This window comes from Leptopilina boulardi, unplaced genomic scaffold (assembly GCF_019393585.1).
Source record: "Leptopilina boulardi isolate dan_hultmark-lab unplaced genomic scaffold, ZJU_Lbou_2.1 LbouV2_213, whole genome shotgun sequence".
Classification (NCBI taxonomy): Eukaryota; Metazoa; Arthropoda; class Insecta; order Hymenoptera; family Figitidae; genus Leptopilina; species Leptopilina boulardi.
The window spans coordinates 4,009,021-4,023,277 of record NW_026137767.1 but is presented as its reverse complement, the minus strand read 5'-3'; the positions used below and the strand labels follow the sequence as shown (position 1 = coordinate 4,023,277).

Sequence of the window (14,257 nt, the reverse complement as noted above, 5' to 3'; positions counted from 1 at the left end):
GTTAAAGAAGATTTTTGGTATGTTTCATGAAAATCGGTTAAAAATTGTCTGAGCTGCATTGCGAAAAAACACGTTTTGAGAAAAACGCCTTTAAAGTTTTCTATACAAAAAAGTAGTGTTTTAACTATTGCCTTGAAGACGTTATGTATTCGAAAATAACTATTGCACTAAAACTACGATTTACTATCACTTGCTTATGGTGCTTGCTATAAAATTATATTGACAAGAAACCGAAAGAATAGAGAGATGTCGTGCTCATCGTTAACAGAATTTGGTAGCATCTGAAGTGCTAAGTTTATGTATACATTCATACATCTAATTTTAGATTAGTAATGTAGGATCATATTCTACAGATAGTAAACTAATTTTTAAAGCAATAAAAATTGTAAAAAAAATTTTTTTACACGAGTTTCCCCCCTTAAGGGGTTAATACCACATCTTTTTTAAAAAAAATCAATTTTCTAAGAACTAAAAATTCTTGTAGTAGATATATGTAGAAATGCTCAAGGAGCGTACTATTCGCGCGTACAATGTATGCTCTTATATATATATATATATATATATATATATGTTACGGGCAATGTCCGGAATCGGGCAATGTCGACAATACCGAAAATCACTGGGGATTGTCGACATTGCCTGGTATTTTTAATAATATTCAGTAATCTTTGACAAGTGGGCAAAGTTGTCATTGCCCACTCATTTTTGGGCAATGTTGTTTATTATACTATAATGAAAATTTATAATGCCATATATAAAGTCACAAGAATTTTTTTTATTTATTTTTACACGAAAGGGTGCCATCGCATTTGGAGTTACATTTTTTATTACTTCTCAAACACTTGCATTTGCTTTGTGAACATCCGGTTTTGCAATTGCATCTATCGTAACCTTGTCCACCGCAAACGCTGTTATTTGCGGCAGCTTCTCTGAGTGAGATCAATTTATCCGAAATATCTGCAGCATTTAAAAGTTGTTCGTCGCATGTATAAAATTCAGTATAGTATAGGTTTTGAAACCAAACCTCTTCTTTTGTTTGTGGTCTTTTTCTGACAAACGATACACAATTTTAGAAATTCCATAATAGTTTGTCTTGTTATGTTAACGTATATTTTTTTACATTCGTACTCCATGCGGTTTCTTCCCCATGACCGATGGAAGAATGCACATTTGAAAGACTTCAATATCGTCAATTATATAATTATATACTTATATAACTTTATTTATATTAATAAATTATTGACTTCCGACAGTTAATCAGATATTCATTCATATCAAAAATTATTTTTATTAAAAAATTATTCGCTACATAGGCTATTATCGACATTGCCCAAAGTGGACCGGGCATTGTCGACATTGCCCGGAAAAGCCGCATAATATGAATAATTTCGGACATTGTCGACAATGCCCAGTGACCGAGGGCAATGTCGACATTGCCCGATTCCAGACATTGCCCGTAATATATATATATATATATATATATATATATAACTACAAATATATATGTATGTATATAAAATATATAATATATGTATACTAACGCGTAAGAGAGTATTTTCTTAAAAAAGAACATGTTTCGATGACCTGAATTGGAGATATCGTGTCCGCCCGGTAAGAAGGCTTGCATTAAAAAGTTTTGAAATTTTTTCAATTCTTTTGAATTCTTTTTTTGTCCATTGCATTTAATTCCTCAGAGAGGTTTCGAAAAAATTAAAGTTGAATTCCTTTTTATGACTCTAGAAACTGGAACATAACCTCAGTTAATATATTTAAAGAAAAATTTTGTTACGACTGTTGTAGATTACCAAAAAAAGTATATAAATGAAAAATCCATCTTTCATAATGAATCTCGTAATTGCAAATTACTTGTTTTAGTGAAAGATTGTAAAGTTCAAAAATACAACAATTAAGAAAATTTTTTGTAAAAGTAATTCAATAACAATTTTTTAATAGCAAAACAATTTAGGCAATACAAAATTATCATTTTAATGTTTTCCAAAGTTCTAAAGTGTGAAATTATGCTTTAAATAATAAATAAAAAATAATAAAGTGGATTGCATTAAAAGGAATTAAAGTGTTATTACTTTAATATTAGTTTTCGGTATTCAAAAGTTTTCACAAAACCTAGCTAAAATTTTAGTCACTGATAGAAATAGAAAAGAATCAATTTTATGAAAAAGTCTCTTATCTTAGGAATTCAAATGTGTGGACAGAAATGGAATTCAAAAGTATTTACTTTGTAGTAAATAACAATGGAGTGGTGAAATTTTATGATACATTTTAATGTAAGTCTTCTTACTAGGCGCCAATCACATGTAGAAGTATTTTTTATAATCTAATCGTACTTTTACTACATGTTTTTTTATTATATTTAAATCATTACATAACTTCGTAAAACAAAAAACAGTTTTAATAGGAACGATTTAGATTAGCGTATTATTGTTTCACTCTCGTGTGATAATAGAAAATTTAACACACTTTCAACGCGGTAAATAAAGTGTCTAATATTTTAAAAAATGAAAAAAATATTGTATGTTACGCATGAGGAAACAATTATTTGATAAGTGTGATTTATCATCAAATAATGTCCGCTTTTCCTCACTCGCAACATAATGTACACTGAGAAAAATAATTTCGTAATAATAAAAAATTAATTTAGTTGAGCATTTTTAGTTCGCTTTACTAAAATACGGTTGTCACAACAGAATAGAAAGTGGCAATAAATTGGGAAGTTTATAGTTGGCTCTACCAAAAAATATATTTAAAGCTTTCATGTTTACGAACTAAATAGTTTGGTTCCGAGTACTAAATCGCTGGCATGTTGAATTGCACACACGCTGTTCTCGTAAATATGGCGTCGCTTACCATTCACGGGATATCAACATTAACCATACGTCGTTTGCGTAGTGGAGTTTCAGTGTTTTCAAGTTTTTCTCAGGAAAAACAAAGTGTTATTTTAACTCAGAATTTGGTGTTAAAATAACCTACCACAAATTCTAACCCTAGTTAAGGTTAAATCTTATGGGTTTTCAGCATTAGACAAAATTAACCGCAACAAAAATGACACCAACTTTTTTCTGTGTATGTTTTTCAGACATTTTAAAAAAAAAGTTTCTGTAGTGAGAATAAATAAACAAAACTTGTTAAAAGAACGAAAGTTTTTTCCAGCCTTTCTACATTGTGAAAATGATTTAATCTCAAATTATTAGTAGGATTCGTAGAGTAGTGGTCAGCGTTCTCGACTTGAGTTGCGTAGTCTGAGGGTTCCAGTCCCAGCAGTGTTAGGTTTTTTCCGCGATAGAAATTAATTTAATTAGGCATAGGTAGATTATATAAAGCGAAAAGGGTAAACCAAAAAATAAGTTGGTTGAGAAAACAAAAAAAAATTTCATTTAACAAAATTTTTTGATTGCTTAAAAACAATAATTTAGTTGTACGAAACAAAAAATTTGGTAGACCGAACAAAACGATTCATTAAAAAAATTTAGTTCTGACTAACAAACGGCCTAGTTGCATCTATATTAAATAAAAAATTTGGTAGAGAGAACTAAACTTTGGTAGATGATACTAAACATTTTTCTCAGTGCACTATTATAAGGAAACATTATGCTTTTTTATATCAGCAAAAGTTTTTATTTTTTTTAAAATCATATAATATTTCTGCCATTAACATAAATTAAACATTTGAAGGAATTTTTTCCTGCTGAGGCCCGAATTGTTCGCCAGGGAGAAAAAGGTGATAAATTTTATATTATAAGTGGAGGAAATGTTAGGATAACAAAAGACACCGATTACGGAGGAGAAGAGGAACTTGTTGTTCTTGGGAAAGGACAATATTTTGGAGAAAAAGCTTTATACGATGACGAGGGAGATAATCGAAGACATGCAAATGCCATAGCTCTTGCACCAGTAGAGTGTCTTACACTAGATAGAACGTAATAATAAAATAATCCTTTTTAAACTGTTTTGAAGTATCCCAGTAAAAAAAGATTTATTGAGCAAGCCATTTGGAAATATAATAACAATAATTATACACTTAAAAATTATGCTATTGAAGCAATTTATTTTTTCAGTGTTTATCTATTATTATCCATTTTTGTAAGATTAAGTCGTTTTTCCCTTTTTTAAATGCGGAAAACGCGTAGGGTGATTGGGCATAATGCATTGGATGACTTCCTAAACAGTCAAATTTTTTTAGTTGTCTTTGGAACTATTCAGCAGACAGCTTGCTCAATAAATATTTTTTACTGGGAAAATTATTCGATGTTTGATTCATTTGTATTATTTTTCCTTTTCTGAAATTTAGATCATTCTTCAATTACTTAGGAAGTCTCGATGAAATAAGAAATAAAGACTGGCGAGAAGAATACGAGAAACAGAAAAGATCCTTGACGCCTAAAAAATGGACTAATGAATATGCAGATCTTACTTTGTCGGATCTGAGAACAAAAGGCACTTTAGGCGTTGGAGGATTTGGAAGAGTTGAACTTGTGATTCCTGAAAAGGATCAAGAAAAAAGTTTTGCTTTGAAGAAATTAAAAAAAAAGGTTATGGTCGATCAACAACAACAAGAACATGTATTAAATGAAAAACACATAATGCAGGCTTGTGATTCTCCATTTATATGCAAGTTAGTGTATATTTTATTTTTTCATAAACAATTACACATAAAATTTCGAATTATAACAATTGCAAATGTTTAAGCAAATTCATTTACAAATACGTATTTAGCTTAGGTTCAATGATCTTGGATCAAGAAAGATCAGAAAAGAGACCTCCTACTAATTTTAATAAGTAAAGAGTTTTAATGTATTTTTTAGATTGTATCGGACTTATAAGGACACGAAGTATGTCTACTTTTTGATGGAAGTATGTTTGGGAGGTGATGTTTGGACAACTTTGCAACGAAGGCGAATCTTTGACGACTCAACTGCTCAGTTTATGGTTGGATGTGTAGTAGAAGCTCTGGATCATCTTCATTCGTTAAACATTGTGTATAGAGATTTAAAACCCGAAAATTTAATGCTGGATAGTCGAGGGTATCTTAAACTGGTAAAAATGATTTATTTTCGCAGAAATATTAATTTCTATTCTTTAACATTATTTTTAAGAAATTATTTTTATTTTATACTCTCATAAATTAAAATTTTTTATTGAAACAAAAGGTCATAAAATTAGTTAATTTTAATATTTTTGGAAAACTTATTTTAGGTTGATTTTGGCTTTAGTAAAAAAATTGGACCTGGTAAAACTTGGACTTTTGCCGGAACACCAGAATATGTAGCGCCAGAAATTATTTTAAACAAGGGACATGACAGGTGATTTCTTTGCAATTACAAAAAAAAATTATTTGACAAATATAAAGTAGTGAATAATATTTGAATTGTAACGGGTTTTTGAAAGAGGGCTCCAGAAATTGGACTCTCAGAGATCCCCGCCATATGGTGATAATTTTTTTCTCACAGTTTAGATCAGTCTTGAATACTATAAAAGCTGAGAATCTAACTCAGAAGGTGTATTGCAAAGCACAATTTTTTTTCTTTCCAGATGAATTGCAGTAATATTATATGACTTTTAATTCAATCATTTTTAATTTTTATAAACTGCCGTCTGCCAACTTAAAATTCTTATATGAAATACTATATTCTTTCCTTTATATAATTCTATGTGAAATCTTAGATATAGATATTTCAGAATCTACATGAAATCCTATATGATTTCTTATGTTCAAATCAATCATATATATGATATATTTGAAAAATCGAAAAAAGACTTGACGTATAATTTGATATAGGAAAATTTCTGGTTAAGGATTGAGCAATGAATTTTGGTGAGTTTTTTAATGAGAAAACACGAAGGAAATTGACATAAGAAATTGAAGGAAAAATGTAACCAGAAAAAATTGTAGGATTTCACATAGGAATTTACATAATTTATTACTTAAGAATATGTTTATAAGAATTTACATCGAATCCCACTTCAAATCATGTCTCAATTTCCTATATGATTTTTCATAAGATCCTATATAGTTTCTTACATGACACATAGGATTTTATGTGAATTTTAATATATGAATTTATGTGAGATCCTATATAAAATCCTACATGAGAATTTTCAGTAGCGAATACCATCCTACCATGCCTAGGAATCTTCGAAGCTGTTTAATATTTTGTAAAACTGGATATTCCAGAATCGGTGCTATCTTATCCGGATCTGGCGTTAAACCGTCTTTATCCAAGACATATCCCAAGTAAGTGACCCTTGAACAACCAAATTCACATTTACTTGGGTTCACTACCAAATCAGCTGCCGCTAGTTTCTTTAGAACAATTCCTAGCCAGTGAAGATGTTCTTGATAATCGTTTGTCACTATGATGATATAAACCGGGTACCCGAAAAGCCTGGAAATTAAAAATCCGTATACTTTTTACTTTCCACTGACATGACCCAGCGAGAAATGAAAGGTTTAATCGACGTCTATCCGACATCTAAGACGTTGAGAACAGGCCTAGGTCTAAATTTGATCTAGATTAATTAAAAATAGACGTTAATTTAAATGTGTTTTTAAGAACCCACTAAAAAAGGATTGGGAGTAAGCGAAAAGAATTGGTGGTAACTTAAGCTGAATTCGATTTAGCGAAAAAACCGAATTGGAACGTTACAGTGAATTATTTTTTTCTTACCGTAAATTTCTTTTCTCTTAAACATTTTAATTGACGTTTGTTTATTCGAGTTTACATTATAAATGAATAGAATAAATGTTTCGAAGTCTAAAAAAGCCGATTTGCAATAAGAAATATATAATTTTTTAAAAAGAAATAAAAGCGAAGTGTGACAGATTCACCGACAATTTTATCAAGTGAATAGTGTTCATATGATAAATTTACCACATAAATACTACTCACATGGTAAAATTGTCGGTAAATCTGTCACATTTCTGTTTTATTTCTTTTTAAAAAATGATATATTTCTTATTCCAAATCGGCTTTTTTAGACTTCGAAACATTTATTCCGAGTTTAGCTTAAGTAACCACCAATTTTTTTCGCTTAGTCCAAATTCTTTTTTTTACTGGGAAGTAGAATATTGTTTAAACCGAATCTTAAACTTGTAAAACTAACCTTTTGTCCAAACACAATTATTTAAAAAAAATTTAAACTTTTTTCAAGCATTTAAGAAAAAAACTGCAATACAATGCACACTTACATGACCACTCACAGCATTAGGTATTTTAAAATATCCCTGGAACTTTTTAGGGATATATATTTTCTTCTTGTGGTATGGATGTCCTGAGGATATGCAAACTGCCTGATATCCTCAGGACGTCTCAAGGATATCCTGAAATATCTGGTGCTGTGAGGGACTAAGACAATCTTTAATTCATGGGTATTCTAAGGTTTTTGGATTTACTGAATCCAAACCTACAGACAAAATCAAAAAATTAAAAATGGCGGTTTTATAATACAGACAATAATGATAGTGTCTAATCGACACTTTTTGTCGAATTAGAAATCGAATAGCTGGTCTAAGACATCAATTAGTATACTAATTTCTCACCGCGAGAGGGGAAGGGATGGTACTATCGAAATCGGGATTATAGACGTCTTATAGAGTTACCTATATTGGTATTCTTTAAGGTACCCTAAAAGGAATTTTCCATAGAGTTCAATTTTGTCTACGACTTAGACGTCCAACAGACTCCAATTTCGACGTCTACAACCTAGACGTCTATAGACAGCTTATGGAGTCCCATTTCGACGTCTATGTAGATTTTGATTTAGACGTTATGTAGATTTTGGTCGAGACGTTAAATAGACGTCGATTAGACCTTTCATTTCTCGCTGGGTAGTACCTGATGATAGGCCATCTTCAGATCTATCTTGGGTATATATATGTGGACTTGCGTAATTTGTCCAGAATTGAATCCACACTAGGAATCGGTTATGCATTTCTGATGGTTACTTTGTTCAGGTCTCTGTAATAAAAACATAGACACAAAGTACCATCACCTTTTTCAACAACCACTGGTGCTGAGCTCTACTCGCTTGCCGCACACTCAATGATTCCTTGTTCCAATAACTTCTTTACCTCCTTTATGAGTCATTTTAAAACCATAGGTGACACTCTGAGGACACACCTCTTTAGAGCCCCTTGGGATGTTGCAAGACCGCTCCCATATGCCGATTAAAAATGTCAGACTTCCTACTCATTGTTGAGTTAAAAAAATTTAATCCCAAAAATAAATTTAAAAATTCAAAAACACACCTCGCACCTCACGAGTCTCAAACAAATAAAATTTTCAATAGACTCGCCACGATAGCAAGCAAATTTTACGATTAAAAAAAAATATTGTCAAATAAATAACGAAAATACACGATTAAAAAAAACTCGCTAACCTTGCGAATACGCTAGCCACAAATTAAAAATCGAGTAAATGTTCGATAATATTAAAATTCTTTACCTTTCCACGACAGGTCTTAAAAAAATTAAAATTTTTCTTCACAGCAGAATTTTTCACAAATCACACAAAATCCCCGACAACATGCAACTCTAATCAATACTAATTTTCTTGATTATTTCACTAATTTCAGGTTTTACCAGAACCGAAAAGGTCACAAACACTTGCGCGTAATTTTTCGTTCCGTGACGTAATTCTTGCTACCGCCAATTTCGCTTAATGTGACGTCACATCCGAGCACATGGCGAATAAATAAAGGCACTCTTACACCTTTTTGGCTGCCTGCCTACAGATTACCATGGCAACGCACGAGTGTGAGTGAGACAGAAAATTTGAATATTCAAATTTTTAAATTTTCTGTCGCAATCACACTCATGCGTTGTCATGGTAACCTGCAGACAGCCAAAAAGGTGTGAGAGTGCTTTAAGTTTAACGCTTGGAAACCCAATTTCCTGATGTATATAGCACTATCACAAATATAAATTTTTCCTCTGCCTCAATGTCTTGGCGAAGGCCCACATTGGGCGCCAAAATTGTAACGGGTTTTTGAACTTATTAACAATAAATCATTTATCAAACTTGACAATTCGAAACACAGAAAATTACACTATTTCAAAAGGAATTCGCCAAAAACAGGAACGTCTGAAGCGAAGACATTGAGGCTGGCCGGATATATTATACACACATACCTTGGTGATGCTCAGCTGAAACTCTCCAACCTGGCGCCCCTTCAGATAGATAGAAATATCCAAAAAAGGAATTACTCACACAACACTTAAGAAATAAGTACGCGAAAAATAACTATATAAACACTATTTATTTAAGTGAAAGATAATTCTAATTTAGTAGAAGGTACAGTGAGCAATTATAACTCGTAAGTCGCTAATTCTGTCCGCTCACGAGGGCTCGAGAAATTGGACACTCAGAAATCCCCACTGCCGCTCCTATCATACCCAGAAGTGGTCCTATCTCTCTGACTCCTATGGACAGCTCCAAACCTATAGAAGGATATTTTTGCCCTATCCGCCGCCCTCTGTGGCCATTCGTACGTGACGCCTGCGTAAATCAGTCTTTTGACGGATTTCGCGTAGGATACATATTTCTGACTGACAGATAGAAAAAGTAATGAACCGCGTATCGATTCAAAAATGACAAATATCCATTTTAACTAATGCCTCGTTACAGAATTAACTAATCTTTTATTTTCTTCATAATAGGGCAGTGGACTATTGGGCTTTAGGAATATTAACCCATGAGTTGTTAGTAGGAAAACCACCATTTCGAGGATCAGATCACATGACAACTTACAACAAAATTCTCAAAGGAGTCGAAATGGTTGCGATTCCTAGCATTGTTAATAAAAATGCGAATAATTTAATAAAAAAATTGTTACGACTTAATCCTTCAGAACGACTTGGTTACCAACGAAATGGCATTCAGGATATTCGAGATCATAAGTACGTTACATGTATATATTAATAATAATATTAATAATAAACAGAATCATTTAGCCTCACGAAAGAATATAAGGAGACATATCTCATGTGGGAAAAATGCGTATCGTTGACTGTACTTTTCATTTGTTAAATCGACAGGCACGCAAAAAAGAATAGCCATAATTGTATCTGATAACAGCGCCGCCAACTCTTGCTAAGTTACAAAATTAATTATTTATTTTAACTTTATTTCATTCATGACGTGTATAACTTCTAATGTAATTATTATTATATTATTTAAAAAACTATACAATTCCAAATAAATTCTATAATTCAGTATATTAATTATAAAAAACGCATTTTTTAACATGCATTTTTATTTATTACATAGCTTGATTTACAGTTTTTTTATTAAAAAATTCATTTTTGATCTTTTATAAGTTCATGTGTCAAACCGGCATCATCGAGCTGATAACCAAAAACATAAACAAAACATATTTTTTCCTGTAAAGGCGCTGTTATCAGCGAATAAATGTCAGTGCCAATTTGCGTGCACAGCCATTTTTCGCAGTTAAACGCTGCCAAAATATATTTCTTTGTAAGACAAATTGTTTTCAAATTAAACATATTTTATTAGTAAAATATAAAAGTTTAAAAAATTTTTCTTATTGTATGTAGAAAATTTTACAAAGTGAAAATATGTCTATTTATTTTATAGGTGGTTCTCAAATTTTAATTGGCCAGCATTACAGAGATTAGCTTTGCCTGCACCTATTGTTCCTACTGTAAGCATTTTTAAAACGTCAATTTTTTTACCAAATTTGGAATTTGATAAACTTTTTTTTAATTTTGAATAGAGAAAATGTTATAAACTTTATTACTTCTTTTATCCCTAATGATAAGAGCTGACAAGAGGTATTTTAGAAAATTCCTATAAACTTAAAGTCTCAGTAATTTTAATGTATACTTCTCTTGAAATTTCATATGGTCCCTATTGCTAAAGATTGTAATAAAAAATCAATAATTGAAATAATTTTTTTTTGACAAAAAAATGTTAAATTAGCTTAAATAATTTTTTTATTTTTTAGATAAGAAATCCTATTGACACAAGAAACTTTGAAAGATATCCACCAGATCGAGAATTACCACCTGACGAATTTTCTGGCTGGGATATGGAATTTTGAAACTAAATAATGTATCAAGAAACAGAATCTCTGAAGAGAAAATTTTTTAATACTACTTCTAGAGATATTCAGCGGCTACTAGAAATTAGAATATCTTATCAGTTATAACAGCGATTTCCCTGGATATTCTCTAGAAAATCTAATTTCCGAAAATTGTCACAGGATATTTATAAGATGTCCGGAAATATTTGGTGATGTAAAAGATTTATAGAATACTATATAATTACTTTTGTCATAGATTTTTAATACTAATATTTTATTACCGATGATACATAGTAAAATTAAGTATTTTTTGTATTTTTAGAAATATTTTATACATGTAATGCTGTGTTTATAATAGAACGACTTTTTTAAACTAATGGTGTTTCACTATGGCAAGCAGTGATTGTCTTTCAAAAATTGGCTCCTTGTAGGTGCATTTAATTTAAAAAGTATTTTTCTCTCAACTCGGATAGAAACGGAAAAATCTAAAAAAATACCCGTTATCCTGAAATGTTGTACTGTCATTTACGCACAAGAAATTGAAAATTCATTACGATAAACATCGTCAAGAAGTAAAATAAGAAATTTTTGTAGCCGTTAGGTGCTGCTCCAGACGGTAAATTTCAGTAGTAAGCAAATGTTTATACTCTTCCTATTTTACTTCCTGTCGTTTTATATGTGAATAAATCTTTAATTTCTTGGAGGAAAATGAAAGTACACAAACTCAGGATAACTGGTATTTTTTCCGATTTTGCCATTTCTGTCCGAGTTGGGAGAATAATATTTTTGAAATTATATGTACCTCATTTTGAAAAGACAACCACTGCTTGCCATTACGGAACACTGTTAAAGAAAATTAAAAGATATTCATAGAAGAAAGAGTAAACTTAAACAAAATTATAAGTAATTTAAGAATTTTTTGTAACAATAATAAAAAGAACATTACTAGTTTATGTAAAAAATTTGAAATTTTTCGTTTTATGTACACGGAGAAAAAAAAGAGTAATAATTGTAACATTTTCTATTAAAAATTACTACTTTCAAATAGTAATTTGGGAACTGCTCAAGAAATAACAACTTTTTTTAAAAGGCTGAGTAATATTTAAAATGTCCCGAGCAATTAATACTAGTAACGAAGCAATTTTTATTATAAAGCGGAGCAATTATTACTCTTTCGTCAGGATTTTTACTATTAAAAGTAGTAATCCGTACCAATACAACGATGCGCCTCACACCGACGGGTGGTAGTAGTATTTGGTTTAACGTTGGCACTATGAAGGTATTGCACCATGCATATCCGGCCATAAACTGGTAGTTGAGAATGAGGCTTTAAATCTGTGAACAGAACAGAAAATAGGGCGCACGCGCCCGAGCATCCGCGAGACACGACCGGAAGGCTGGTGCCAGTCCGGTCGAATCTCTCGGAAACACACTGATAGACTTAGGTATGGAGAGCGCGAAAATTTAAAAAATTATATAAAAATGAAAAGTGAAATTAGAATTGAATATTACAGAGTTTTAAAAATCTAAAAACATGAGAAATGATTCTAGCGGAAGGGTTAGTGAGAAATTAGACACTGCTAAAAGAAGGAGGGTATTTTAGAGCTCTTGAAAGGGCCTTTAACAGGCAAGGGCGAAAAGCATCGAATCTGGGACAAGACCAAAGAATATGATCAATGTCCTCCTCAATACCGGGGCAATGAGGACAGCTTCCAGAAGAGATATAGTTTTTTCTAAAAAGACTAGCATTTAAATTATAGTGATTAGACCTTAAACGGGAAATAAAGACAATACAACTTCTACGAGATATAAAGTTATGGAACCAGGGTTTTTTCTTGGATTTATAAAAAAATTGAGTGTATTGTGCACCCTTTTTTTTACCGATTTCCAGAAAGAAAGAGTCACAACTATTTACCAATTCCTTACGGGCTAAGCTGAAGAAGTCCGAGGGTGGAAGTTGAATGTTTATTTGATCAGGGTTAGAAGATGCATCTTTGGCAGCTTTATCAGCTGCTTCATTGCCTTCAATTCCTGAGTGACCAGGAATCCAAACTAGTTTTGTTGGACGGTTTATGTCTGAGAGGATTCTCAAGCGGTTTCTTATGGTAAAAATTATATAAGACTTGATTTTATAAATATTTTTGGATGCTAAATTTTTGAGAACACTAAGAGAATCTGAAAATATTACTGTATCACTAATATTGTTGTTAATAATATAATCTAAAGTAAACAAAATAGCAAAAGCTTCAAGTGAAAAGATGGATACAAAATTGGAAATTTTGAATTTAGAAGATATATTTAAGGAGAGGCAAACAAACGCGCAACCAGCTACATTATCCTCATCCGACTTAGAACCGTCTGTAAAGAAAAATGTGTGGTTAGGAAATTTGCAAGACGTAAGATCTTTAAATAAAAGTGAGGAATTAGATGAGGATTGTAATGTTTTACCCAAATCGAAAAAGATTTGGGGAGTGAATAAATGATCCTCAAAAAGGAATTCGAAATAGGGATCAAGGTCTCTACTTCTGATAAGTTCGCCGAAATCTTTTATCTTCTCGAAAGCGATTAAAAGAGGAAAATTAAATCTTACGTTGCTATTACGAATGAGGTGAGAAAGATCTGAAAGTGTGTCGTGTAAAGAGTGTGTAGGGGTTGCAAAGGTTTTATATAAGTATTTTTTTCCAAGATAGTTAAATCTTGATCTAAGGGGTGGGTCACAACATTCAGCCAGCATAACGTTTATAGGGGTACTCCCTCTATAGCCTGCAATTAGTCTCAAGGCTCGATTACGAATTTTTTCTAATCGTGAAAAGTTTTTGTGGGATTTAAAATTATAGGCTTGTAAACCATAGTCAACTCGGCTTTTAAACATGGAAAAGTAAATTTGTAATAGTAATTGGGGATCTGCCCCCCCAGGAAGTACCACGAAGTACTTTAAAAATATTTAAAATTTTGTTACTTTTTTCACAAAGATAATTAAAATGAGAATCAGAGGAACCAGATATATGAAATTGAACACCGAAATATGTGGCTGAGGGCGAAGGGGGGATAACGGTACCATAGGAAGATAAAGAAAGAGCTGGATCTTCTGAATCGTATTTTTTATTGCTAAAAATAACAAATTTCGTTTTGGATGGACATACTTCCAGCCCTTTTTCAGACAGACAGACAGATTGATCGAGCTTAGAATTGAACCTTG

General features: G+C 31.6%; 1 protein-coding gene across 3 annotated transcripts in view; it reads left to right on the top strand.

Annotated features, from left to right (window-relative positions):
- Positions 1 to 12,020, top strand: part of LOC127278983 (cGMP-dependent protein kinase, isozyme 1-like) — a 46,653-nt gene extending 34,633 nt beyond the window's left edge. For all 3 annotated transcript variants that reach the window (XM_051301003.1, XM_051301001.1, XM_051301002.1), the window contains 7 exons: positions 3,691 to 3,935; positions 4,307 to 4,630; positions 4,821 to 5,052; positions 5,212 to 5,318; positions 9,674 to 9,913; positions 10,611 to 10,677; positions 10,981 to 12,020. In XM_051301003.1, the coding sequence (XP_051156960.1) occupies positions 3,691 to 3,935; positions 4,307 to 4,630; positions 4,821 to 5,052; positions 5,212 to 5,318; positions 9,674 to 9,913; positions 10,611 to 10,677; positions 10,981 to 11,076 (1,311 nt within the window). In that variant the 3' untranslated portion in view covers positions 11,077 to 12,020. The remainder of the gene's footprint in view (positions 1 to 3,690; positions 3,936 to 4,306; positions 4,631 to 4,820; positions 5,053 to 5,211; positions 5,319 to 9,673; positions 9,914 to 10,610; positions 10,678 to 10,980) is intronic.
- Positions 12,021 to 14,257: the final 2,237 nt, after the last annotated feature.